The sequence below is a fragment of the Bombus affinis genome, chromosome 7, assembly GCF_024516045.1.
Source record: "Bombus affinis isolate iyBomAffi1 chromosome 7, iyBomAffi1.2, whole genome shotgun sequence".
NCBI classification, from domain to species: Eukaryota; Metazoa; Arthropoda; class Insecta; order Hymenoptera; family Apidae; genus Bombus; species Bombus affinis.
In genome coordinates, this window is record NC_066350.1 from 4587965 (window position 1) to 4614205 (window position 26241).

The 26241-nt window shown below is 29.9% G+C and overlaps 1 protein-coding gene across 5 annotated transcripts; it reads right to left on the bottom strand.

The window, feature by feature from the left end:
- Window positions 1–1268: 1268 nt before the first annotated feature.
- LOC126918703 (serine/threonine-protein kinase minibrain) lies at window positions 1269–26200 on the bottom strand. Of its 5 annotated transcripts, none has more exons than XR_007711417.1 (9): window positions 26026–26200; window positions 13405–13670; window positions 11243–11411; window positions 10337–10504; window positions 9943–10229; window positions 9727–9873; window positions 9062–9494; window positions 5557–6101; window positions 1269–5014 (listed from the first exon to the last, which is right to left on the bottom strand). XR_007711417.1 is itself a non-coding variant. In XM_050726909.1 (9 exons), exons 3-9 carry the CDS (start codon window positions 13501–13503, stop codon window positions 5644–5646), a joined length of 1761 nt encoding a protein of 586 aa, XP_050582866.1. In that variant the 5' UTR covers window positions 13504–13670; window positions 18018–18139; window positions 18276–18694; the 3' UTR covers window positions 1269–5643. The 5 variants fall into 5 exon arrangements, 4 of the variants coding, with proteins under 4 accessions (XP_050582866.1, XP_050582864.1, XP_050582865.1 ...); XM_050726909.1 differs by lacking the exon at window positions 26026–26200 and adding exons at window positions 18018–18139; window positions 18276–18694 and having other exon boundaries at window positions 1269–6101; XM_050726907.1 differs by having other exon boundaries at window positions 1269–6101.
- Between the last annotated feature and the right edge of the window lie 41 nt (window positions 26201–26241).

Genomic DNA, 26241 nt, shown 5'->3' on the forward strand with positions numbered 1-26241 from the left:
AACTTTGTAGAAAAATAATAATTGCTGCATAGAGAAAAAGATAAATTTGTTAAATCTCTACAATAGTAAGAAATAAAATTAAAATGAATTAATTACAATTTTGTTCTTCTCTACGAAGATATACATTTTATAATCAATTTCTTTATTATACAGCATAGATATCCCATTTACTTAGCTAAGAATAAATAAAATTGCGAGTGGAATGTAACACAATTAAATTATTGTAAGACTATTTAAATGTTATAAATTACTACCAAATACGTTACATTTTCCTAATATAATTACATAAAATATGTTTCGATTAGTGCCAAAATTACCTATGTGGAATGAGGAAAGTAGAATACGATTATGTTTCCACTAAATTATAATCAAATTTAATTTATAGTACTTACAATGTTCTCAGTAGTTAGTTTCCACAGACAACAAATGCATTCATAAAAATATAACAAATCATTCTATAACTGTTACATTTCCTTTCGTAGAGATAACTGAATGCTTTTTATTTAAACAGGACTTCAGGAGGCTAACAAAAATATAACAACAAAAATGAAGATGCGTTTGTTTATTATTAACCTTATGTAATATCGTTTCAAAAATTTTCAATTACATTATTATATATAATAAAAATAAAAATAAAATAGAAATAACATAATAATTATAATCGCAATAATTGCAATAATCGCAATAATTATAATTATAACAGTGGTAATAGTAATAGCAATAGCAATAGTAATAGTAGTAGTAGTAGTAGTAGTAGTAGTAGTAGTAGTAGTAGTAATAGTAGTAGTAATAGTAGTAGTAGTAGTAGTAGTGGTGGTGGTAGTAGTAGTGGTAGTAGTAGTAGTAGTAGTAGTAGTAGTAGTAGTAGTAGTAGTAGTAGTAGTAGTAGTAGTAGTAGTAGTAGTAGTGGTAGTAGTAATAGTAGTAGTAATAGTAGTAGTAGTAGTAGTAGTAGTAGTAGTAGTAGTAGTAGTGGTGGTAGTAGTAGTAGTAGCAGTAGTAGTAGTAATAGTGACAGTTTAATAGCAGGAATAGTAACAGTGGTAATAGGAGGGATGATGGTGATGGTAATGGTAGTAATAGTAGTAGGAATAGCAATAGTAGTGGTAATAACAATAAGAATAATGGTAATAATCATAATAAAGACAATAATAAAAATATTAATCACATAATCATAATAGTGATAGTAATGATAACGACAGAAGTAATATCAGGATGAATAATAATAAAAATAAAAATAATAACAATAATAATAATAGTAGTAGTAATAATAGCAATAATAATATAATGTAATATAATATAATATGAAAATGTTTACAGGGTAGATACAACTTTTTCTTCATCTTGTATGGAGGCTTGTTAATTTTCATCTTAATAAATTGGTTTTTCTTAATTCAGTTTGTTTTCTGTATTCATTCCTTACATTTTTTATGTCGGTTAGCGTGTGCAATCATCAAACAAGAAACTGAAATGATGGATGTGTACTCATCATTTCTTCTCGTCTATAGACGTACGCACTTTGCATAACAGGCATACATCAGTCGTGTATTATAGTATATTTTCTGAACACAATGTTTTTACACATGACGTTAGGAAACTTATGGTATTTTAATCCAGTCACAATGTGTTTCAAAGAATTTGTTTTAAGATTTACATAAATATAATGTATGGGTTTCAAATCATTTAAGCAATTTAATGATTTGAGTGAAAAAAGCATAAAGTGAATTTTTTAATACATACCCTGATGAAGTTGTTTTAATTTTTTTTAGACACAAACTAATAAAATAGCACGTTTTTTCAAAATATAAAGATATTCTTTATCCCATTATGAAGCAATAAAAAATATACAAAAGTTTTTTAGTGATATATCGACAGCAAATTAATTAAATTTTATTCAATTAAAATTATTTGAAACACGAATCGTGATCGGTTCTTATACTATTTAAATGTATACAACTCTGTTGTTTGCTAATTGGCATAAATACTCTACATTTTGCGACAATTGTTGAGTGGACAAATTTTTTCGGGATACAAAAACTATAAGAAACATATACGTTACAAATGGAAAAATATGAAAATATTTTGAAACGTATTCTCTGTGTAAAAAGTTTTTATATGAAAAATTAATTGGCGCGTTTGAAATGAATCTATTGTTGTATAATATATGAATTCCACTTTCTAACGAAAATTTGTCAATTTCATTTGTTATCCGACATATACTTCTTTTGTTTCACCAATTTTTTTCTTTTTCGAATAATCGACCACCACTCTTCCGAGTATTTTTTATTAAAGATCTCCATAGTAATTAGTGAAATTGCACACATTTAAAACATTTCCCCTTCTTTTTCATTGTAAATATTGAACGAATTTGAATTTCAATTTTATGTAACGATCATCGCCTTTTTTTACAAGCGGCAACTCTACTAAATTTACTAGTAAGTGATAGGATACAATCAATCACTTTATCTTTTATTTAATCAAAGTAATGGTACTCGTTTTCGTAAAAATTAATAATTGTCAGATGAGAAAATGCTTCGATGATACGTTGGAAAAAACTGCATTGTGCTCAAAAGTCAACCTCTTCTAAATCTTTCCTCGTTTCCTTTTAACGAAAAAAGGACTTAGAAGACATTTTCTTATAATACAGCTTCTTGTGCCACAATTTTATCAAAAGTGAACTTTCCTCGTACCAAAATACATAAGTAAAAAAAAAAAAAAAAAAAAAAAAGAGAGAGAGAAAAGAAGAGAAGAAGGAGCAGGAATTCTAGTTCTTTGGAGGACTGATGAGCACAATACATAATAACGTGAATTCGGAAGAGGGCATGTGTGGAATCATCACACATTTTGTCTACGTTTATAGAGCGTACTGATTTTTGCCGTTCAACAAGATTATCGAAATGTCAGAAATTGTCATGAAAAATCTTGACTAAATCTGACAAACAATGTTTTCTGTTTGAAAAATCATTCTCTCTCTCTCTCTCTCTCTCTCTCCCTTTCTTTCTTTCTTTCTTTCTCATACACAACACACGCACGCACGACGCACGTACACACATACACGCACGCACACACGCGCGCGCGCGCGTATGCACGCACACGCACACGCACACGCACATTTTCGTTTTTTCTCGCTTTCCCTCTTCCATACTCTTTTTATAAAGTTATTGAGAGATATCGTCACGGCAAAATGTTTCTCGCTAACATAGAAATTTAAGAATAACTTCATGGTTGTTAGTAATTATAATTTTAGATCGAATTTACACCATTGCGTTTATCATTTCTTATTTATTCCACTTAAAACAGAAATTCGTTATACCTTTTAAAGTTAACATAACATAAGCAATGATCGTCATACATTAGGGCGAAGTAAAAATACTAATATAAATTTTTTAGTACTTGATGGTAGAAATCTATGAATTCGAACGAATGTCGTTTCGCGAGTCATTACGTCTATCGGCAAATCTTCACAATGCAAATATTTAAAAAATGCAGGATTCTAAGCAGCCTATCTAAACAAGCAATTCTCGAAAATTCAAACATTTCATTCTCTTTCATAAATTCGTATAATAGAAAATAAGGCAATTAATGTAAGTTTGAAATTCTCTTGAGGTGTACAGAAAAAATTTCCTCGAGAAAACGATGCATATTTTAAGTTAAGCTTCTTTCATGTAAATTATAATATTATGAATGAAAAATATTCAAAATCGGTGTTATTAAAAACAAAATATTAAAAACCTGAACAAACAATGTTAAAATTATATAATCACATGCTTCGAATAAGCCGATAAGAAGCTGACATACTGCATACAATAAAATATTAAAGTATCATTCGAATGTATATTTCGTTTCTGTAAAATAGTACAAAACGGTCAATAAAATATCGTAAAATAATTTTAAAAATCAACCTGTTTAATGTATATGCCACAACAAAGAATAGAAACATGCAAAATATCTCAAGAATTATTTGTTGCAGTATATGTTATTAATAAGTATCGAAAATTTACATCGTTCGTCGTGTCTTGTTTTATATTATCTTATCGTTATTGACACAATTTGTTTGTATTTAATATTTCGCATTCTGGCATCGAAATTTACGTTCCTAGTCGTCGGTACTCTATAACCAAATATGAAAAAATAAGAGAAATTCATTAGAAGGACCATATCGTTCGATACAATTATCAGAACTTGAAAAGAAATGTGCAAGTGCCAGAAAACGATTATAAACTTATGCTGAAGGTATATTAATATAATATAAATAACATTACTATTACCAAAGTGAAACGGCAAAAATCAATTACGACTGCCATTGGAAACATATGTATATGAGTACGCGCGTATCGTTTATTATAAAGTATCTAGGTTTTTGTATGATTATATCGATCTTGATCTTATGTGTATACTGCCTTTTAACTTTCTTATTACTGTCTTCTGTATAAATATGTATTGTTGTTAAATCATGCAAACCTCGTTTGTTTAAAGTCCTTCATCGGTAACAAACTGACGTTTGCAACGTCCTCTTTTCTATTCATCAAAGTAAATAAAAGAGTCGAGTTTACAATGTCAGTGTTCTCCTCTTTCACACTTAAAAGCTAAATCCTAAAGCTGCACTCTTATCATTTATCTATGTATATTGTACAAATAACTAGCATTTGACGCGACTGTTTGCTAGCAATTACTTGCTAAACCGTTTATATTCGTGACATTGTGTATAAAACTCTATTGGAGTATATGCTTACACTGGTAATTCTTATTTTTCCTTCTGTTTAATGCATTTTTAATAATAGTAATTATCACTTTTTCGCTCTCTAGGCCACACAGTTTGGGTGCCAAAATTTATTAACGACGTTTGCACGCGACTAAAGCATTTGGAGTGTTTGCAGAATCGGGCAGGACCCGAGAGGCCAGCTGGGTTCATCCTCACTAGACCATGTTTGTCTGTCCGTGCTCATAAGCAAAGTATCATAAGCTTCTGTGCCGGACGCGGTATATCCGTGCCCAATGTAAGACCAGTCGGCTTCTTAAGATAGACAAATAAAAAAAACTAAGAAGAGAAAGACAAAATGGAAAAAGGAAGTTTCCCTCATGTTTTTCTTTGCATTCCTTCGTATTTCTATTTTTTAACTGAATATTTCTCATTCTTGTTCTCTTTTTCTTCCCCTCACCATCTTTTTGTTTTTAAAGAAGCCACTCATATATTTTTAAAATCTTTTTTTCTCATAAACGAACGAAGAATTTCTCGTATGATGAATTGCTTTATTAATCTGTCTTTTATATTTCGTTTTTGTTTTAAGCTGTTAGTTTGAAACAATGTACTCTTACTAATATACTCTTATTTTTTCAACGTGTTTACACAGCAATACTATATTTGTAGTGCTTTTGTCTCAAATTATTTCTCATAACCAATAAAACGACGAAATGCAAAGCAATGCAATGGGGAAGGACTTCAAATTTCCTACTGCCCGTTCTCATTTCCCTCTTTTTCTTTTCTTTTTTTCATAAACAGTACGATAGGTTTTACGGTATCGTCATGAACTTCGTATATACATTATATATAATCACCTAATATATATTTTTGACGGTACCGCTAACGCGACGATAGTATGTGTAATTGGCCATCGCCGTAGTTCCTTTTTATTCTGTTTCGTTTCAGTGAATAGCAACTGGACTCTGCTGGACGCATACTCCAACCATAGGACTGTCTTCCCTTTCTGGGTCTCTTTGTTTGCCGGTTGAGACTGTCGACGGTTGTCTGACTATTCCGTGCGTATCAGTCGTTGAATAACCGTAATTGTAAAAGTTCTGCTGCTGAATCATCGGTGAGGTCATCATCGCAGGCAGATGGGGTATACCAGGGAGAATTAGGCTATTATACGATCCAAGAGAGCTTTGTATCAGGGAACTGTCTACAGATTGCATGGACATCGGGCCGGATGCAGACACCCCAGTGGCCGAAGTTGACGGATAGTTTGTTGTAACAACGCGTCGATTCCCCAAATGACGAGGTGATGACTCGCACTCCATTGGCTGATAGCCACCAGGGAGACTTGATACTTGCATCGGATTGCCACTGTTGTTGCTTCCCTGTCCTGACATGGTTACCAGTCCTGGGACATTAAGAAAACACAACCTTAGATAAACAGTTTAACCATTTTCACACTAATGCAAAGATCATCCAATGGATTACTATCTCTTACTATAGAATGTCACTATAAGAAAGTTAAAACAAATAAAAAAGTTTTCAAAATACTACGGGGATACATTCCAGGCATTGAACTTAACGTTTCGTTTTCCTCTCGTATAGTCAACAGCTTTGATTTAGATTTCATTGATATCTAAATATACCGATACCGATTGATCAATTATCGATATCTAAGCAATAACTAACTGTTCATCTTTGTTTCGGGTCAATCGAAAACGTAACAAGTTTAAACATATTTTACCAAAATTATGATTCATGTACATAAAATTAGAAAGACGATTTCTAAGAGTTGCGTCTTTTACGAAATTGTTATCTCATAATTTCTATTTTATATAAAGTATTCCATAAATACATTTATATTATCTGTTATTTGCTAGCTATATCAGAATAAATCTGACAAACTTATGAGGTAAAAATAAACTAATAAAGAGAAAAAAAGTAATATGTTTTTTATGTTTTAATGACATATACCTATTGTGTTAATAATGTTATAACTACTCTTTTTATTAGATTTTATCATTAGATACCATTACATTTAAATGACAATTTTAATAACAAGCCGATAAAAAATCTTTCTTAATATTATCACATTAATATTTTATGTAATATATTTTGATTTATGTTACATAAGTGATTAAATAAGTTAGACTAAATTAAAACCAACTAAATATTGTAGTTATTCATTCATCGCAAAGTGCAATTAATTAAAAAAGTATTGTTTACACTACTCTTTAAAATCGTCTTCCTTTGTATTCTATGATTCCTTATTATTTAAAAATATGTACTTTTTAGGACACTATATGCGTACATAAAATTACAATTAGTTATACATTAACTATATAAACCATTTTAATGAACATTTAGATAGTCGCTTTCAGGTAAGAATGTACAAGTCAGAAGAAATCATACTAAAAAAAATGAATGTAAAACGATAAATGTGCAGATTATAAATCAATAAAATGTTTACTGCAACAACGGAATTTAATGTTTCGTACGTTATAAATGAAGATGCACTTCGCATGCTATATGCAAGCGGTTAAAGCATGCATGAAATAAATTACAAAACAATGAAGTAGTTGCTCTACAGAATAAAAACTTAATACAGATATGCAAATTGAATTACTTTTAACAAGAATATGTTCTCTGAAAACGAAAGAATTAATAAAAAAATATATATGCAATAAAATATATGTCATACATAAATTATTGTTATTTGTTATACTTGCATTCCTCATAACTGCGGATATACACATTACAAAGAACATATTCTTAGAATTTAATATTTACTGCTTTTAAAATCTAATGTATTTCATAATAATATAATAATTTAAATAATAGAATTTATGATAATAAATATAAAACTTATAAGAGTTCACTGTATCGAAGAACAGAGACACGGGCAATCAATATAAATCCGTATCTCATCTTTAAAAAAATCAGAAGTGCAAGTTCTTTTATTCAAGCAAGCAAGGCTTCGTATATTACATCCGAGGTCAGGATATGATTATCAGGGACATTGTTAGTCTTTTAGCTTGTAGGATTGTTTGTTAGACAGAACTTACTTATGTTAGTAAGTAAGATTAGGGTTGGGGCCTAGGACAGGTCGTCGCCGCCCCGCGGATACGACAGTCATCGAGCCACGTACTGTCCCCCCATCATATCTACGGGCAACAACAAGTATCGTTTAGTTTGCGCAGAAAATAAAATATATCAGACAAATATACATTTTATGTTGATATTCACTGATATTATATTATGATTTATATCTTTACTAAAATGTAATTAATAAAACAGATCTTCTATTTAAACAAATTTTTAATAAATATAAATAATTATACTTTATAAGTGCCAATCTTTTGTTTATTTCATAAATAATTTTTATTTATTATGAAATATGTAATTATATAAGCAAATGTCTTATTTTCTGCACAAATTAAAACCTGCCTAAATCTTCAATACAATGCCGCAGTTCCTTAAAAAGTTCAACACAAGAGAGTCACTGTATTTCTCTAATTCATTAACTTTTAGATATGTATAATATTTCTAAATTATCACAGAAGCTTGAACTCGATTGGATGTTCAATTATAAACACTGAATTAAAAAACATGTTTATATGTATGTTACTTCAATTAGATTTTATATAGATTTATAGATTTTATATATCTATATAAAGAAGTACATTTTAGCTGTATAAGACAAAAGTTGCTATACATTATATGAGAAGCAAGTGGAAACAATCAGACAAATTTTCAATCATAAGATTATACAAATTTTTTTTTAAGTTAAAATAATTAAATAACGAAGTTATAAATTTAACGTATAGCGAGAACTGTATATTTACTGAAACTGTGTACTTTTTAAGCAATACATAGTCTCTTTGCAACGATTATTTGCATAATCCGTGTAATTATTATATATTTTATATTGTAAACAGCACGTGCGTCTTTTAAATAAACAGAAATTTATTACTAGATTTAGATTTATTCTAAATATAGAAATATCAAATGTAACTTTATTTAAAATTGATGTAAAAAAATTAAATTATCCACCTAAAATTTTTTATTTATATATTATCACATGCTTTATTTTACTAAAATTTAGTTTATTTTATATATCAGTGTAGTTTATCTAATTTTATTTTATTTATCAGTGTAGGACAACTTAACGAGTGAAGATGATTAAGAATCTTATTGAAAGTAGAAACTGTATTATATACAAACTGCTTAAACTATGATTTAAAATCAATGGTAATAGGTAACAAAAATTCCAGATTTAAAGGAAAACATCTTTATCCTTCACGCGTGTAAAACGACCCAGTAAGCAAAAAATGCTGCTTTATGCATTATGAAGTTTTAGAAACTTACCATGATCTTGGCTCATCGATACCACTGCCGGGCTCGTGTTAGCACTGTTGGCAGCAGCAATATTTGTGTTGGTCCCCTCGTCGGCTGTACGCTTAAAGAAATTGTGCTGAAGTGCATAATACGGTGTCACTCTTGTTTTCGGATCAAAGTCTAACATTCGCAGGATCAAGTCTTTGAATTTGAGGTAATCGGAAATTGAATGACCAGGTTCACCTATCCTTCTACCACCAGGGCCTCCGCTTTCGACACCTAAGATATCATGTAAGCGTCTTGTACCAGGAGGTTTGTACTTTTTACCATCCTTTGACTTTTTCAGCACATACGAGCCATCCGTGGGGACTTTGTCAAAGTATTTCCGCGCTTTATGCGCTTGGTCCAATATATGTTTCGGTGGCATTCCTAGTACTTCTACGATTTTATTCATCTGATCGACCTGTGAAACAGAAAAATGAATAATAAATAAAAAATACTTACTTTTCAATAAGAATTACGTACTTTATAATGTTGCAATGAAAAACAATTATATATTGTAGATTAAATGATTATATATTAAATATATTATAATACATGAAATAAATTAATACTAAAATACTCTGCAATCAAATTACATCATAGGTGAGAGTTCAATAAGTTAATAATTTAACTTAATAAGTTATAATTGTTACCTCATTGGCCCCACTGAACAGAGGTTCTCCTGTATGCATTTCAACTAAAATACATCCTAGACTCCACATGTCTATCGCAAGGTCATAAGGTATTCCTAATAAGACTTCAGGAGACCGGTAAAACCTGGATTGAATATACTGGTATATCTGTGAGTAATATTCACAACAATTAGTTTCTGGATATTATCAAATTATGGTATGCCGTCAGATATTCACCCTTTGTCCAAGTTGACATGAACTACCAAAATCCACTATTTTTATCGCACTTCGTTTGGGATTGCACAAAAGTATGTTTTCGGGTTTCAGATCACAGTGAATGATGTTCAATTCCGGTGTAGACAGGAACAAAAGGGCAGTACACAGTTGCTGTGCAAACTTCCTTGTTAAGTTCAACGACACTCCTCGAAAATTCGTATTTCTAAGTAGATCATATAGATTATACGATAACAGTTCAAATACCAGACATAAATGATTCCGCCACATAAAATGCCTTTTTAGTTTAACTGTAATTAAAAAATTTGAATTATGAAGTAATTATAAATAATTTGATTTAAGTAGTACGTATATATATATATATATATATATCTAATTATAAGATATAGTAACCAACCTATATAATATTTGTTGTCGGTATCCGCCCTGTTCATCATTTCTAATAGCCTCACTTCGATTTGCGCTTGATTTAGAAAAGGTTTTTTGTTCTTGATAATTTTTATTGCCACTTGCGTTTGTTCTTCATGATCAAACGCTTTTACTACTTGGCCAAAACTGCCTTTACCTATAAAATGCAAATATTTCATGTCATAAAAATTATATTTATCGTACTTTACCATACATATAAAGATATATATTAAAGATTGTATTTAACTGTTTAATTTAACTAAATATTTAAATTTTTGATATTTATATAGAGTATTGCTAAAGGAAACAGCCTTCTTAAAAGATGTACATAATTAGATATTACTAAATGTATTACAGGTAAAATAGAGAAAAATATGTCTCAGAAATATTTAAAATACTCATATTTAAAAAGATAAACATTAAAGAAATGATTAAAAGCATTAATATTTACAATGGTACATATAATGTAATAAAACAATAAGTTTATCCAAATAAATTCTAAAATTAGTTGTAGGATTGTACTATAATTACAAATAATATTGCTGAAAATAGCACATATATTAAGAATAAGTCAATGATTTTCGTAAATTTAACTTTGCATAAAAGAATACGCTTATATATAACCACATTGAGAATTTTCTACATTTATCTATTAGCTATAGGTATTTAGCATTATGAGAATATCTTTTACATCGTTTTCCCTCTTTTCCCATTTTACTTAAGAAGGTTACTTTTCTCAAAGATACTTTGTACATTATTTTTCATATAACACTCTTTTGTAATTTTTCCAATTCCGTTGTTATATAATATTAATAACGGATTTCTCGTTATAAATGACTCATATTCAATAGAATAGAACATAGCCGAGCATCTTTATAGTCTAGAGCATTATTACCTATTAGCGAATCGATCTCATAACGATCGAGGAACTTTTCCCCATTCTTGATAATATAATCATGATTATCGTCATCCCAACCATCGTTGTACAATTTTCTTTCTTTTTTATGGGAACCATCTTCTCCTTGCATCTGTTGCGCCCTTCTCTTTTTCTTAGCATAATAAACCTATGAAAAAAACGAACAAATTAATGAAGCAGAAAATTATATACTACAGGTTATAAAATATTACATTAGACAATATAAACTACTAAAAATTTTTTTAAGTATTAGATGGATATCTTATTTTATAATAATTTGATTATTAAACAGAGTCAGAATTCAAATAAAAATTATTAGTTTTCAAATAAATGCAAGTATTATAACATATTTTATGCGCAACGTATTTTTATTTCATTTTCAAATGCTTTTGTTGGTTTTTCCATCCTTTCTCATATATAGATTAGTTAGTATTCAATTTTTTCTAATGATAGAATGGATTAAGCAAAAAATAAAATGAAAAAAAATATAGCACAAACAAAACGTGGAGTTAGTCAAATCCAAGTAAAGATAAAATAAGGATAAAGAAATTGAAAGACATAACTTGTAAGTAGCAAGATATAATTAAGGAAGACAAAATTATTCTACAAAAGAAAAGTGCAAGATAAAAATTAATGAAGACTTATTGTATGAATATTATTATAAAAAGTATTTAAAAATTTGAAGAAGCACAGAGCACTGATTTAATTCTTCTGCACTTTTTATTCATTAATGCATTTGACAGATTTCGTTTATCAATATTTTATATCACAATAGTATTTTTAACGATAAAGACAGAAACAAAGAAATAGAAATAAGCTGCACAAAATAAAGATAAAAAGTTAGTAATTGAGTTAAGTGTAAGGTTTGTCAAGAAAATAAATATATATGTTTAGCATCAAAGAAAAGTAGAAGTATAAAACACTATAATAATATTGTATTGCATATGATATTATTATATTATTACGTTATGCTATAATATTATTGTAAATTATCATTCAATAGATTAATTGGGTAATTATTATAATATAATAATAAATTATTGATAGAATGAAAAATTCCCGAAGAACTTGATTGAAGACGTAGAAGAATGAAGAAAGAGAGAAATAGAATCTTGGACTGTCTTTAGAAGAATGTAGGATATTTTCGTATCTTTTTTTGCAATGCTATAGAAAATATTTGAGAATTTTGAAGGCACTACAATTTTTATTATAAGAGATACATGTAAATCGCAAGTTTATCTGTTATTATTTGTTTTCCATCCAAAATTAAATGATCTTTTGCTCATAACATTTTCATTATTCTACTTAGTGATGTACGATCTTGTTTATATTAATAAAAATATAAATTAAAACTATTTTAGGTTCTAAATGTTTACAAACCATTTGCTATTATTTCTTTTATAAAAGAAAAAAACAATGAGAATTATTACTATAGGTTACCAACAAAACCATTAATTATGTCTTTATGTTTAACAAAAGAATGGACAGCTAGGAGAGAAAAGAAGGTGAATAAATAAGTATGTAGGTAAGTAAGTATGTAGTTAAAGAAGTTACGTGCGTAGATGAGACAAAGCAGAGGAAGAGGTGGGTATACTGTGAAATACGTGGAGGAAGATGGATAAGAAAGGAAGGGATAAGATAAAGATAACCAATTAATTTGTACATAATATTAAAGGCAAATATATTTAAATATTGATTATTTGTGACCTAAACGCACCGAGTAAATCTAATGTAAACGAACGACTATTGAGCAGAGGTTAGTAACAATTATTTATTATAAAAATCATTAATCGACATAATTTCTATCCATTGCTGAATTTTTTACTATTATTATTGAAAATCGAAACAAAGAAAACAGAATACGTATTTTAATTGCACCACTTGTAAATTTTGTATTCTTAGCCTTTTAACTTTTTACCATTTTAACTACGTCAATAATTATTTAATAGTAATATTCAATAATGTTATAATTATTGTAAAAATCAGATTTTCAAACTATTTTTCTGTGAATCGAAGTCAAGATCCAAGGATAGTATAATTTTATAATTTTATCAAAAAAACAACAATAAACAGACTTGAGGAGAAAAAGAAGCATAATTGAAAAACGATAAATGATTTGTTAAATGAAAAGTATCTTTCACCTCGTTGATGTGCTTGTAAGTTTTGATGAGATCTACACTGAGTTTCCTAAGAGGTGCCGTAGCTGGATCACGAAACCTATGGGGTATCCTAGCTTGCATAGCGTGTATATCCGCGGGGGTTTCTTGCGGAACCCCACCAGTACCGCCACCGGTACCGGCACCCCCACATACTGTAGGAGGTAATGGCTCCTCAGCTACCAGACGACCGTAAAGGGGCGCGCCGCCGCCTCCACCACCGCCACCGCCTGCACCCGCCCTTCCGCTTACTGAAAATTAAACATTACCAAATTAATACTAATTATTAATATATTTATCGTCAGTGATCAGTTTATTTATTACTTTTAAAGGCTATCAATCGACATATCAATATAACTTGCTTTAATATTTTTACTACTCTAATTGGCAGGAAATAAATATTAAAGCATTTAATTTCTTAATTACTAAATAATTTTGCGAGTCATTCGTTGAATGATGAATACTAATTCCTCTAGTTATAAATTGAAACTATCTGAATGAGAGAATTCGAATCTGATCGTCGACGATCATAATTTAGAATTAGAATGTAAACAGATCAAGCTGCATTTACGTTACAATGAGATCAATTTCTCATAATTGTATCTACTCCCTTCTTTTAAGACCTAAGGTATAAATTATCAATTTGAAAATCTTCTTCTGATATTAAAATCGTTGGTATTTAATTAGTATTTGATACTAAAGACGAAAGTTCACTTAAAAGTAGTTTAGTCACGGTATACACAGCTCGTATGTACAATGTTACAGTACATGTGATTGAGAATCCACGCAACGAGGTCACGAAGACTGACATAGGTCGTGCGATAACTAGCACGCATTCCGCTTCATTCATGTTTCTTGATATAGACTGACTTTCACCCATATACAACCATTCTCTAAAACTGCCCCCAGAGAGTATTCGTAAATGTACACCACCTAGTCTTTCTCAAGTAGCTACTACCAGTCACAATCTTTGTTGAATAAATGAGATATTTTGTGATAACTGTCATGTAAAAATTGCATTCTATACTATATGACAATTTTCTGAAATCATTTTATAAACAAGCAATAGTGTAAGAGATGAAAAGGAATATTTTTATGATTACAAACCATTAGATGAAAGAAAAAGAGTACTTTGTTACAATTTATTTGTTATTAAAATATGTATGTAATTTGCGAAACAAGATAAAGTGCAGCAATGCATCATACAACATTGGCAGAAACTATCAAAAATGTAATTAACAGAACTATAATAAAAATTACATTAAATATAATACATAGCCTTAGTATAAAACATACTAGTAATTACAGTGTTACGAAATGTTCAAACTATTTCTTCCATTCTTGACCTTACATAACTTTGACGGTCATAATAGATCATATATTTAGTTGAATCCGAGCTAATACCACATATTATTAACTTAAATAAAAATAAAATAATAATTTAATCAAAAAAGCTTGTGAAAATATACGTTTTCCATTTTTACATAAAATTATTGATCAATTGTTTACAAATTAATAGTAGTAAATTATATATTATTAAGTAATTGACTTTTTATGGTATCTAACCTCTGGATACTAGACAGTAATCCTCAATCAATCTGTTAACTAATCAACAACTTGTCATTTGTTCCACAAAGCTTTATTGAGAAATAAGAGTGTGTGTAAATATTTCTCGCAACCATTGTATATCCATAAAGGTTGTCCATAAGCGTTCGAATACTTTGACGAGCCTGTGCATATCAGCATACAACTATCACCGATGACGACAACGACGACGATGACGACGACGACGACAATGACGACGACAATGACGACGATAATGACGACGACGACGACGACGTAACGCAACTGTTTGTTTGGTACGAGTGTTAAGGGAGCACGTGCTACTAATATTTAATGCTTCCAAAATATCAAATGTGTTGTGATAAAGGTAACTTACTGTTTCGCTAATTTACTTCTTCGAACGTGCTCAAATATAAAAATTGTACGTTCGAAGTACATTATGTATATCATTTCGAATTTCTCGATTGATAATTGTGAGAGATAATTCGATAATTAAATCAGAAACTTAAAAAAACATAATTTAAAGAACTTACTTTACTTTCCTTAATAAACTCCTCCCAATTTTATTTATATTTTATTTAAATCATTCATCTTAATGTTTGTATAAGTTTATATTACATTAATTTATAAATGACCTAGTAAATGAGTAAACGCAAACTTTGATCTATCATATTTAAAATCACTAGCGCAGTTTTAATGTACGTACAAACTATTCGGTATTACGTACACACTATTATACTTCACGCTAATATTGAAACAGCATAGGTAAATATGCTTATTAGACGTGTACACAGCCAACATATTTTCATGAACATAATACATATGTATATTTTTTTATTGAGTAACTGCTTTAGAGTAGGAGATAACCCTCTTATAAAATCTGAAGTATGCATCACAGGTGAAATATAAGCATCGCCAAGTTCGAAAGAAGTTTTAACATAGATGTAAGATGTAAAAGGTATGATCGATTATAAAATAAGATATAAGAAATTATAATCGGTCATTGACGTCTGATAAACGACCATCTCCTTCGAATAGGTTGAACAAAATGTTGATAACTTTTGCGCAATTTTTCTATGACATTATTAACTTTATAACACTATCATTTGTTCATAAAGAGTTGAGATGTAATCAGATTAGTAATAGTTACTATAAAAAAAAAGTATTGATTCAATGCGATTAATTTTCAATTGGATCGTAAATAATCTATATTAGTTTGGATTCACTTATTTCATTTAAAAGTACTTTATTTTAATCTATATGCTATGTTTCGCACGATAAAAATCATAAATAACATTTATTACATAAGACACAGAATACAAATTAAAATCAAATGTTTTAAAATTAACCCAAATCTATCTCAAATCTTTATTGTCATCTATGATCCAACAATGCCAGATGAAAGTTAAGAAATGAAAGTATATGTATTCCGTTAAAAACTGTAATGAAAACGCCCTTCTTTTTATTGTAGTGATTTAATAATTTAAAAATTTGAATTATTAGGTTATGAATTATATAAAAATCTGAGTATACTAAGTAGATAAAAATTAAATTTAAGAAAGCAAACAAAAATGACTACTATTCTTTGAACAATAGTAATTTTAGTGACATTAATGATTTAGATACAGTTAGAGATATTTATTGAATTAAATAATACAAAGAATAGCATAAATAGTATACACGTTACGATATTTATCACTGTAATTCGAAGATTTAATTTCTCTTCGTTTTATATCCATAGAAACAAAGTTTTTATAATATTTAGAAAAGAAGAAATAAGAGTGTGCACATGAAATTGTAAATGAGATGCAAAATGTTATGATCTCCATAAACCGAGCGAATATTTTAAAAGTTAATTTATTTTGCGAACTTTAAATATTTCCAACGTAAATGATAATATTTAAATAATATTAATGTAGCATAATTGATACATTACGAATACAATTATTAAATTGTATTGCACAATATTATATATATATATATATGTATATACATGGGACAACACAGTAGTTATAAATTCTGCTGTACTGTTATCGTAAAAAACAAATAAGTTTCCTGTATTAAAATATATTGCGGAAACGGTACCGCTGCACAGATAATTGCATCGTTAGCGCACCGTTTCACTATAAGCATTCTTCAATGAGAGACATGTTTGTGTAAGACTATAAGGCTTTTTATAAATGGATGAATTTCTTATTACGTAAAATGCAGGTAAATGATCTTGTTGGAGATTAATTTCCTTAAAAATGAGAGCGGAATATCTACATTTAAAATTGTGCTTTCATTAAAAGATATTTCATATATCGTAATTAATATTCTTATTCTTATAACTAGCTCTTTCTATAGAATACTAAAACTTTTTGTAATCAAGTAAGTATTTTGATTTCCCCTTAACTTTGAAGTTCCCTTTAACTCTTTCCTTTATGATCTTTTGTGCACATATACATCAGTGATCACTGCGTGATCACTATTGTCACATATATGTGTGCATCAATATACACTGTTTTCGCTGTTAACAGTATGGTTGTATTGAAAGTTGTCTGAATCAAAAAATTGAAATATTATGTGCAATTTACATTCGATAATCAAGTCTTGCTATTTTGAATTAAAATCAGAGTTTAAATCGATCTTTAATATAGAAGCGTAACCTTCTGTCTTTGCTCAATTTGATTGATAATTGATATCACGAATGTCACTCGATATGATAAAGGAAAAAAGTGAAATCGTTTTTTGTGTGTTATCCACTTCTCAACTATAATAAAATAATGAATAAACAAATGTAATGAGGTTCACAATTTAAGATAACAGCTAAAAATGGAAAAATTCTATTTTGTATGTTTGAAGTTTGAAAGATGAGATAGTTTTGCAATTGTTAAAATAGAAGTTATAAAATCTAGATTTTAATCTCTACACACCATATATATTTTTAAAATATGCAACTTGTTTTGTTGTCCGGATATATGTATGTCTACGCGTGTTTTGTCTCATACACACACTTCTACAAAACTATACAGATCGTAGAAAAGTACATTTACCGACTAAATACAAACTGCGAAAGTAAAATACTTCCACCACCACTGAATGTCATTTTACTTTTCTCTCTTCTAGAACACTGCGTTTGTATTTTGACAACGTATCGGCATCAAGATTGTCACGCCTAAAATAAGCATAAAATGACGAAAAGAAAGAGATATGTGAAGGTGGGCGAAATGTTTTCCAGAATGCAGAAATATATACAAGCGAAAAAGAACAGTACAGATAAAAGTAAGAAAAGAAATAGAAATATATCGAACCTGTTAGGAACGAAATAAAAAATCAATTTTTGCACAGTTCCTCCGAGAGATTACAATAAAAACAATGCGTATACCTGTGAAAACATAAAGGTTAGCAAAAGATAAACAAAAACGATAAAAGGAACAGATTGAAATGAAATAAAAAATGAGAAACGAAAAGAGGAGAAAGAAAAAAGTAGTTTTGGATAATCGTTTGGCAAGGAACGACGGAAAAGAATAACGCGGAGAGCGAGGCGACGCAGGATCTCTGTCCTGTAGGATGACAGCGCACGGAAAGAGCTCGACCGGAGGAAGGAGATGGGAGAGTAGAGAAAACAGAAGAGAGGATAAGGGCAGCCAGCATAGCAACAGAAAGACAGCTTCAAAACGAACAGTTGAGCGCTTCTGGTGCTGTTGCCGATGGTGTTGCTCGCTCTTGCTGTTACCGTTACTGACTACGGAGCTCTGCCTGTACGATCTGCATGGAAAGAGAAAAGGAATGGGAGAGGGAAACGAGAAAGTTGGGGCGCGCGCGCGCGTCCACGAGCGCACGCTGCCGCGTGTATATGTGAATGAGATAGGGGGTGAGCACGATAGCAAAAGAGGAGAGTCGCGTATTGATCGTGTCGCACGGGGGTGGAGTAACCGCCGACCGACTGGCTGGTCTGTCTTCTATACCGGCGCGTGTTGCGTCCAAAGAATGAGACGGAAAATGTGAAAAGAGAGAGAGTAGCCCTTCGAGAACAGGGCCTCCGTCTGTATATCAACACCATAGGCTATAATAGAAAGTATCGAGGACGACCGAGAGAAAGACAGTGCGTCGCCTTGAAATCAGGTGACCGCGACTTCTATCAGTTATTCATTTTACTTCTCCTTTTGATGCTGGTTTTTTACCTTGTATTTCCATACGAACAAATGAGAGAGTATATTACGCATCGATTGCTATCAAATCCCCCCACCCCCCACCCCCTTCTTTCACGAATCAACAATGGATACACGAGCGGAACCAGTTAATTGGATAATCAAGTTCGATATTTCTTGACTTAACTGGAAGAAAAACAATGTGAAATGATACGTTGGTATCGTTCATCCAAACTTATTTACATCTGCTACCTGTCGCTCGCAGGCTTTACGTACTTCTGTGCTTTATTTAGCATTTATTTAGGTTGCATATAATCATATCCTTATAGTTCTGTTTCAGTTATATAATGTATATATTTGCGACACATTCGAGAACTTTAATATTAAAGGTTTTATTTGAATATGTATGATATTTCAAATTTCCTAATACATTGCAATATTTCGAATTTATGTATCTATATTTCATCATTTAATTTTCGATGCAAAAACAGATATATGATACTTAAATTTAATTTAAATTTAATTATTACACATACACATTATTAACTCAATATATATCATCCATATAATCATTTATTTTAAAAAACACAAACGCATCATGATTTAACGAGAATTACGCTTTATCTAGTATATGTTTCAAACATATCTAATAAATATATAAATTTAATATATATTTCTGACCTTATCTCCTCCCTTCACTTTATTATGTTCTCTTATTCATGTCTACGTATATAATATTCACTATAAATCTTCTGAGTTATATAATATTTTTACACAGAAATGTTACAGAATAGTACTATATGTAATATCATTGTGATTACTGGGAACGAAAAGTCATAATGGTAACGTAACACAAAATTACGGTTCAAATAATGTTAAGTGAAGGCAGAAATGGATAACAATAAGTTTTGCATGCAACATATTTGATGATATAGTTAAAGTATCTGTCAATGAGTACGTGATTAAGACTCATGCATATAAGCTTTTATTAATTACATTAGAGAATAATAATAAAAACTTAAAAAGAAACATTGAACATGATAATAATAATTTTCTCTTTTATTTAATGAATTAATATGTACCTTATATAAATTCAATCAATTTTTATAGTATTGTCAAAAATATATAAGATCTATATTCAAGGTAAAACTCAATTACTTTATTAAATGCATTTGTTATTACTAATTTCAACTTGATTACTCTTAAATTACATTTCCATGTATTAAATATATTGTCTTTTAAATAAAAATTCTGACAAATTCTGTCCCTTTCAACCGCGATTAGATAAATAAAATGATTGTTAGACGAAGATTATCATATCAAATGTTTAATGATTATCAATATAACTTATGTTGTAGATTTATGTTCTATCATATTAATTGTTTGAAAGTGAAAGTAATTCTTAAAAAATAAATCAATCGTTTTTCAGACACCATCAGATATCAATACAGGTATCGTACATTAATTATTAGTCTAAAGATTAATTACTACAATGGATTCGCATTAGATCATACAATAAACTAATTCCTATAGATCATATTTAATCGTTATTAATTTACATAAATCTTATACTTTGCTCTTTAACAAAATGAGTTTATGCAATTGTACTTTTATATAAAAATAAACACCGATTCTTTACCTTTATGTAACTTGATTATGTATATCGAATTTCAACCAAATCTGACTGATACTACAAACAAAACGTAATTAACATATGAACAATACACTTCCAGTTATTAGATTATTTTCTTGACAAATTTCGAAAACTTTTTAGTCAGCTTATTCAGCTCACAGCAGCAGTATCTATTGCGTATTAAGAAAGGGCTAGAGCAGCACCTCTCTCTTTTGCTATACTAATTATTAACATATTTCTTATCATTAAAAAATTATAAGAGATGTGTTATATGTTACTGATTCATATTCTCAGTTACACAGCTTGTTTGTTACAGAATTTGCGGTGGTAGATCAAACAACTCCTAGAATATTCGCAAAATCTATTCACATAAACCACAAATTAAAATTAAATACGATAATAATATCCGCACAATATCGTATAACAAATATCACTACTATTAATTTATAGATTTTTAATTCATATTACATTATAAATCCTCAAAATACAACTTTCTATAACATATATGTATCATCTCTATATCTTTCAATCCTTATATTAAAATATCTTACATAATGTGGAAAATATTGCATGAATATAATTCTAATATACAGAATACAAAATAATATCGTCATTCTTTAATTACGAAAATCACGGAAGGAAAAGAATACATATCGTGATACTTTACGCGTAAAATGTTCACCAATATTGTTTTGTTATCTCCGTAGATATTCTAGTTCTTCGGAAAATTTCTTATACCTCCAAATTTCCATTTAAAAAATAATACGATTGTTTTTCATTCGACAGGTTCAACTCTTGCCAGTTTCGGTTCTTTAATCAGAAGATATAAAATGAAGTTAAAAGTAGAAGAAAGCGAAAACACAAAGACATGATGCTAGAGGGATAGAGTGCCAAGTCGAAAATATATATCAGTCAGTAGCCAGCCGGACAGTCTAGTCAAAGTCTTTGAATTTTTCGAGAGTCGCCGAGTTCAAAAATGGATCTCACTATACTATTGCCAACGTTTCCTCGCCACTTATAAATTTGACTTTCTCTTTTCTCATTCACAATGTATATATCTGTTGCGAACAGGGTGAAGTTGCCACCTCTAATGCGAATTTTTACAAAAGTTAAACGGCACTCGTTTGTCCACGATTTGTTCACATTTGTTTAACCAAAATTCTCGTTGGCCCACTCTTCAAAAAAAGTTATCAGTTTTTTAAAATTTCCATTGGATGATAAATCTTTTTTGAGAGATGGATATTCTAGGTAGTCAAACGTGAACAAATCGTGGACAAACGAATGCCATTTGGTTTTCATGAAACTTCGCATTTGGGATGCCAACTTCACACTCCATTTTTTAATATGTCGATAACTTTTTTTTGAAGCGTGAACAAACTAAAATTTTGGTTGAACAAATGTGAACAAGTCGTAGGCAAACGAATGCCGTTTTTGTAAAAACTTGCATTTGAGGGTGCAAACTTCAGCCAGCTTCTGTTTTGAATATTGTCCATCTTGTCACTTTGTTATACAGATTTTCGTTAAAACAATTTTTCATTACAAGCAAAAGAATAAGTCGCTAATTTAAAAAGTTTGAAATACACGTGCTGATTGAAGCTTTAATATTGTCTTATATGCAAAGTAATCTCAGTGAAAATTATCACTCGGAATATCGATTTAGAACAATATAAGAAAACAACAAACAAAATTTTGGAGTAAAATTTCAATTTATATAATTAAGGTGAATTTCTATCTATGCATATTACGCCAATACAATTTAAGATCAAACACATCGTATTATTGTTTATGATTTTTCTAAATAAATTGTACAAAATTGCAGTATATTTTCAATTCAAAATTCTCAGATTACAGTAAATATCGAAAATTTTCTTAATCAATTTTATCAAACATATTTATTTCGAAAGACTTCTATGTATTATTAAAACCACTTATTAACTAAAATTTTACAAAGATTTTGATTTATATATAAATCATAATTATGAATATAAAATTAATATGAAGTACTATAATAATATTCAATATGAAAAATTTTTTAGAGAAATTGTTACTACTTAAAATAAATTATATTTTCATAAATTGCAAAAATATTATACAGTTACAGGATAAAACAACAGGCCATCTGAATTACTTTTGATAGTAGAAAAATATGCATCAGATCTCTGTTCTTGCTTGGTTTCGAGATAGACATAATTTGATATTAATGGGTTTTTTCATAATTGTAGGTGTAAAAGGGATATTAAGGTCAATGTCACTTTTTTATATGGGATGATATGTTTTTCACATACTTTGTAATATAGCATTTTAGATAGAAGAACCTGTGTGTTTAAGTAGAATGACCTATAGTTGAAGATCGTTAAAGATTCTTTAAGATCAACTAGAATGGAAAATAAATTGCTTTAAGATACCAATCGAATACTTTCGTGTCTTCGTGTGTATCCATGAATGTTATTATCAATATATTAGCTTGAGATATGCTACCGTCTAAAGTGCGGGGTTTTGTAGTACACAATTTCCCAAAATGCGTTATACAAAAACACGAAAAGTAAATATGATTTATATTTATAATGAATGCCGTAAAGTTATGAGACAGACAGTTTGTGTACTGAAAGATTTCTCGATCGTGTCAGACCCTTACGTTTTGTCTCTTCAAGCTTTATAGAAATTTTCCATGAAACCGAAAACGTGGGTAACAGAAGATGCAACAAACAACTTATGATAGAAGCGCTATAAACATTTTAGCAGCTGTAACACGAAATCCACGTGTTAGTATAAGATAACTAGAAGGCGAAAATGGAAACAGTTGACGAAGTAATATTTTATAAGATACTTCATTTCAATTTTCACCTTTTCCATATTTCACTTCGCTAACAGTAAAGTAAAAATGATTTTCAAACCCATTTAGAATTATACGAATAGGGCTTATGAAAAGCGCAAAACGATGATACACGTCTGACTAAAATTTTGTTTATGGACGAAACCACATTTACATGGGAAAATTAATCATCACGACATGCACTACTGATAGATAGATCACTGGTCCACAGTGGCTAAGAGAAGTGGGCAGGCAAAGATCTTGGTCTGCATACGTTTGCTGAGAATTTGTTAGTAATTAAATAATTGGTCCATATTCTATCGATGGAACGTTAAATAGTCCTAATACGAGTGAACTTTAACAATCTTTTCGTCAGAATTATTACAAGGACATACTTATTGCAAGAACAGAATCATTTCACTCAACATACGACAATCCAACAAGATAGATACCCTGCTCATTCTGCACGAAATGTTACGGAAGTTTTGAACGAACAAATGGCACGCACGGCCCCTTTTTGACTTAACAGCTTTAGATTTTTATTTGTGAGACTAATTAAACGACTACAACAAGAATATAGTAACATACCAATAATCAAAGACTACATATAAAAGAGCACGTAAGATGAGCTTGCTCTGCGATTGATTTAAATGAAATTCGTCATGTGTTATTCGCAATGCAACGTTTTAGAGCATGTATCGATGATCAAGGTCATCACTTTGAACACTTGTACATACTAGCAATGTAAATCGCCGGTGTTTGATCAATGTCTTGAAGTAATTTATTTCCAATCCGACCTGGCCTTGAACGACCTCGAATGACCTTGACTTATAGGTAGTTACATTCATCTTAAAACACTCTATCAAGAGATAAGTAAAAAAATTTAACATTTCATTTAAAAAAGTGAAGCTGACCCTGATATTCTTTATACTTCCATCTACGAAAAAGCTATTAACATCAGGTCATACTCTTGGTCTTGGACTATGAATAATAATTTACCCCTTAAACGGTGATAGCGAAAGGGTTCATTTGTTTACTCAATTGGAAGAACTAACGCTTCTACAGATGTACACTATTTTTATATACAGCAGATCTTTGAATAGAGACTGTGAAAGTGACAGTGAAAGTTTGGAATACTAATAACGCCAATAACCTATTGTCGATCAGGATCCTTATTTCGTGTACTATTGCATACATCATTATTACTGTATATTTATTGGAGGAAAATTTTCTTAAGAGAAGATCAAAATAAATAGAATCTACTGCGAATTTTCTGCTAAACGCAGAGACTATACTATACACGTAATGTATAACACATCTCTTATGATTTTTTGGTACCAACGGACATATGAATGATTGCTACAACGAATAAAAAGGATTTATTCTGTCTTTTCTTCGATAAACAGAGCTACGACGATATGTTATGACGAGCTGAATAAACTAATTCGAAATAAACAGACGTCCAATTCAAAATTTTTAGACATAAAAATCCACGTTGTACAAAAGTCAACTGCGCGTAGATTTTAAATATTTCCTACCTTGTAAGGCTATAATCTAACCCTAATGTCTTTGTCTAAAGTATAGATATTTCTCAAATATACATAAATCGTATGTTATTGCCATTATAAATGATAATTACATATTAGTTAAAATTTTCTTATAGAAATTATTTCAATATAATATTCGACTTTATCATTGTATTTAAATGCGAACAGTGAAACGTACTCCAAAAAATAAAACGATACACGTCATTTACGATACAATAATCAAGTACAAGAATGTAAATATATGAATGTATGAATGTTCATGAAAATTTCATCGCATGTTAATTATACTAACTAGAACGTATTTTGTACTTAGCATCCATCATGAATTTAAATAAAAGGAAAGACAGGAGTGCAACTTTAAAAATTTAAATCATCGATTAACATTTCTAATAGACTTGTAACATTTTAAGTATTTATTATTATTATTTATTTCATTTAAAGTTGCATCGACTACCAAGGATAAGTTTTTGTTATCATTTTAAAATCTAATAAATTAAAATCTTAGAGAATCTTGTAATAGAATGGCACTGCTGCGAAGCAACACGTGTTTCTATATACAAGAACTACTGACTTCTCAAATCATGTCCTTTTATAAGATATCAATATTTTACATTTTCATGTAACACATAAACTATCATTGTTATTCAATGTATCGTAATGTAGATATAGTATATCAAAAGGAAAAAACATTAATTGTAATAAAATTTTATAATAGTAAATAGACATGCGAAATATCTGCAATTTCTGATAAATGTAAAACAGAAGTAACACAAAAATTCAGTTTACGTAAATTGTATTCGAACTATAGGTAAATAAATCAGTGTCCATCAAATTGATATTCCTGAAAGATATTCACAAATCTAAAGGATGAAAGAATGAAAAAAAGAAGAATATCATAATTTTGGTGTGTATACTTACATTGTTGCTTATGTCTCGATTCCATAAGGATCATTTGTTCGTGTTTGTGCCATGCAGCATCAGTAGTGTCTGTTCCCGCCATACCCCTCGCACCTGCGGAGGGTGGTTGGACACCCCCACGGCCCCCACCGCCTCCGCCCCCGCCGCTTCCATACTCCATACCAGCGGCACCCTTACCCTTCCCTCCCTCCCACCCTTTCACTTCTGCCCCCGGCA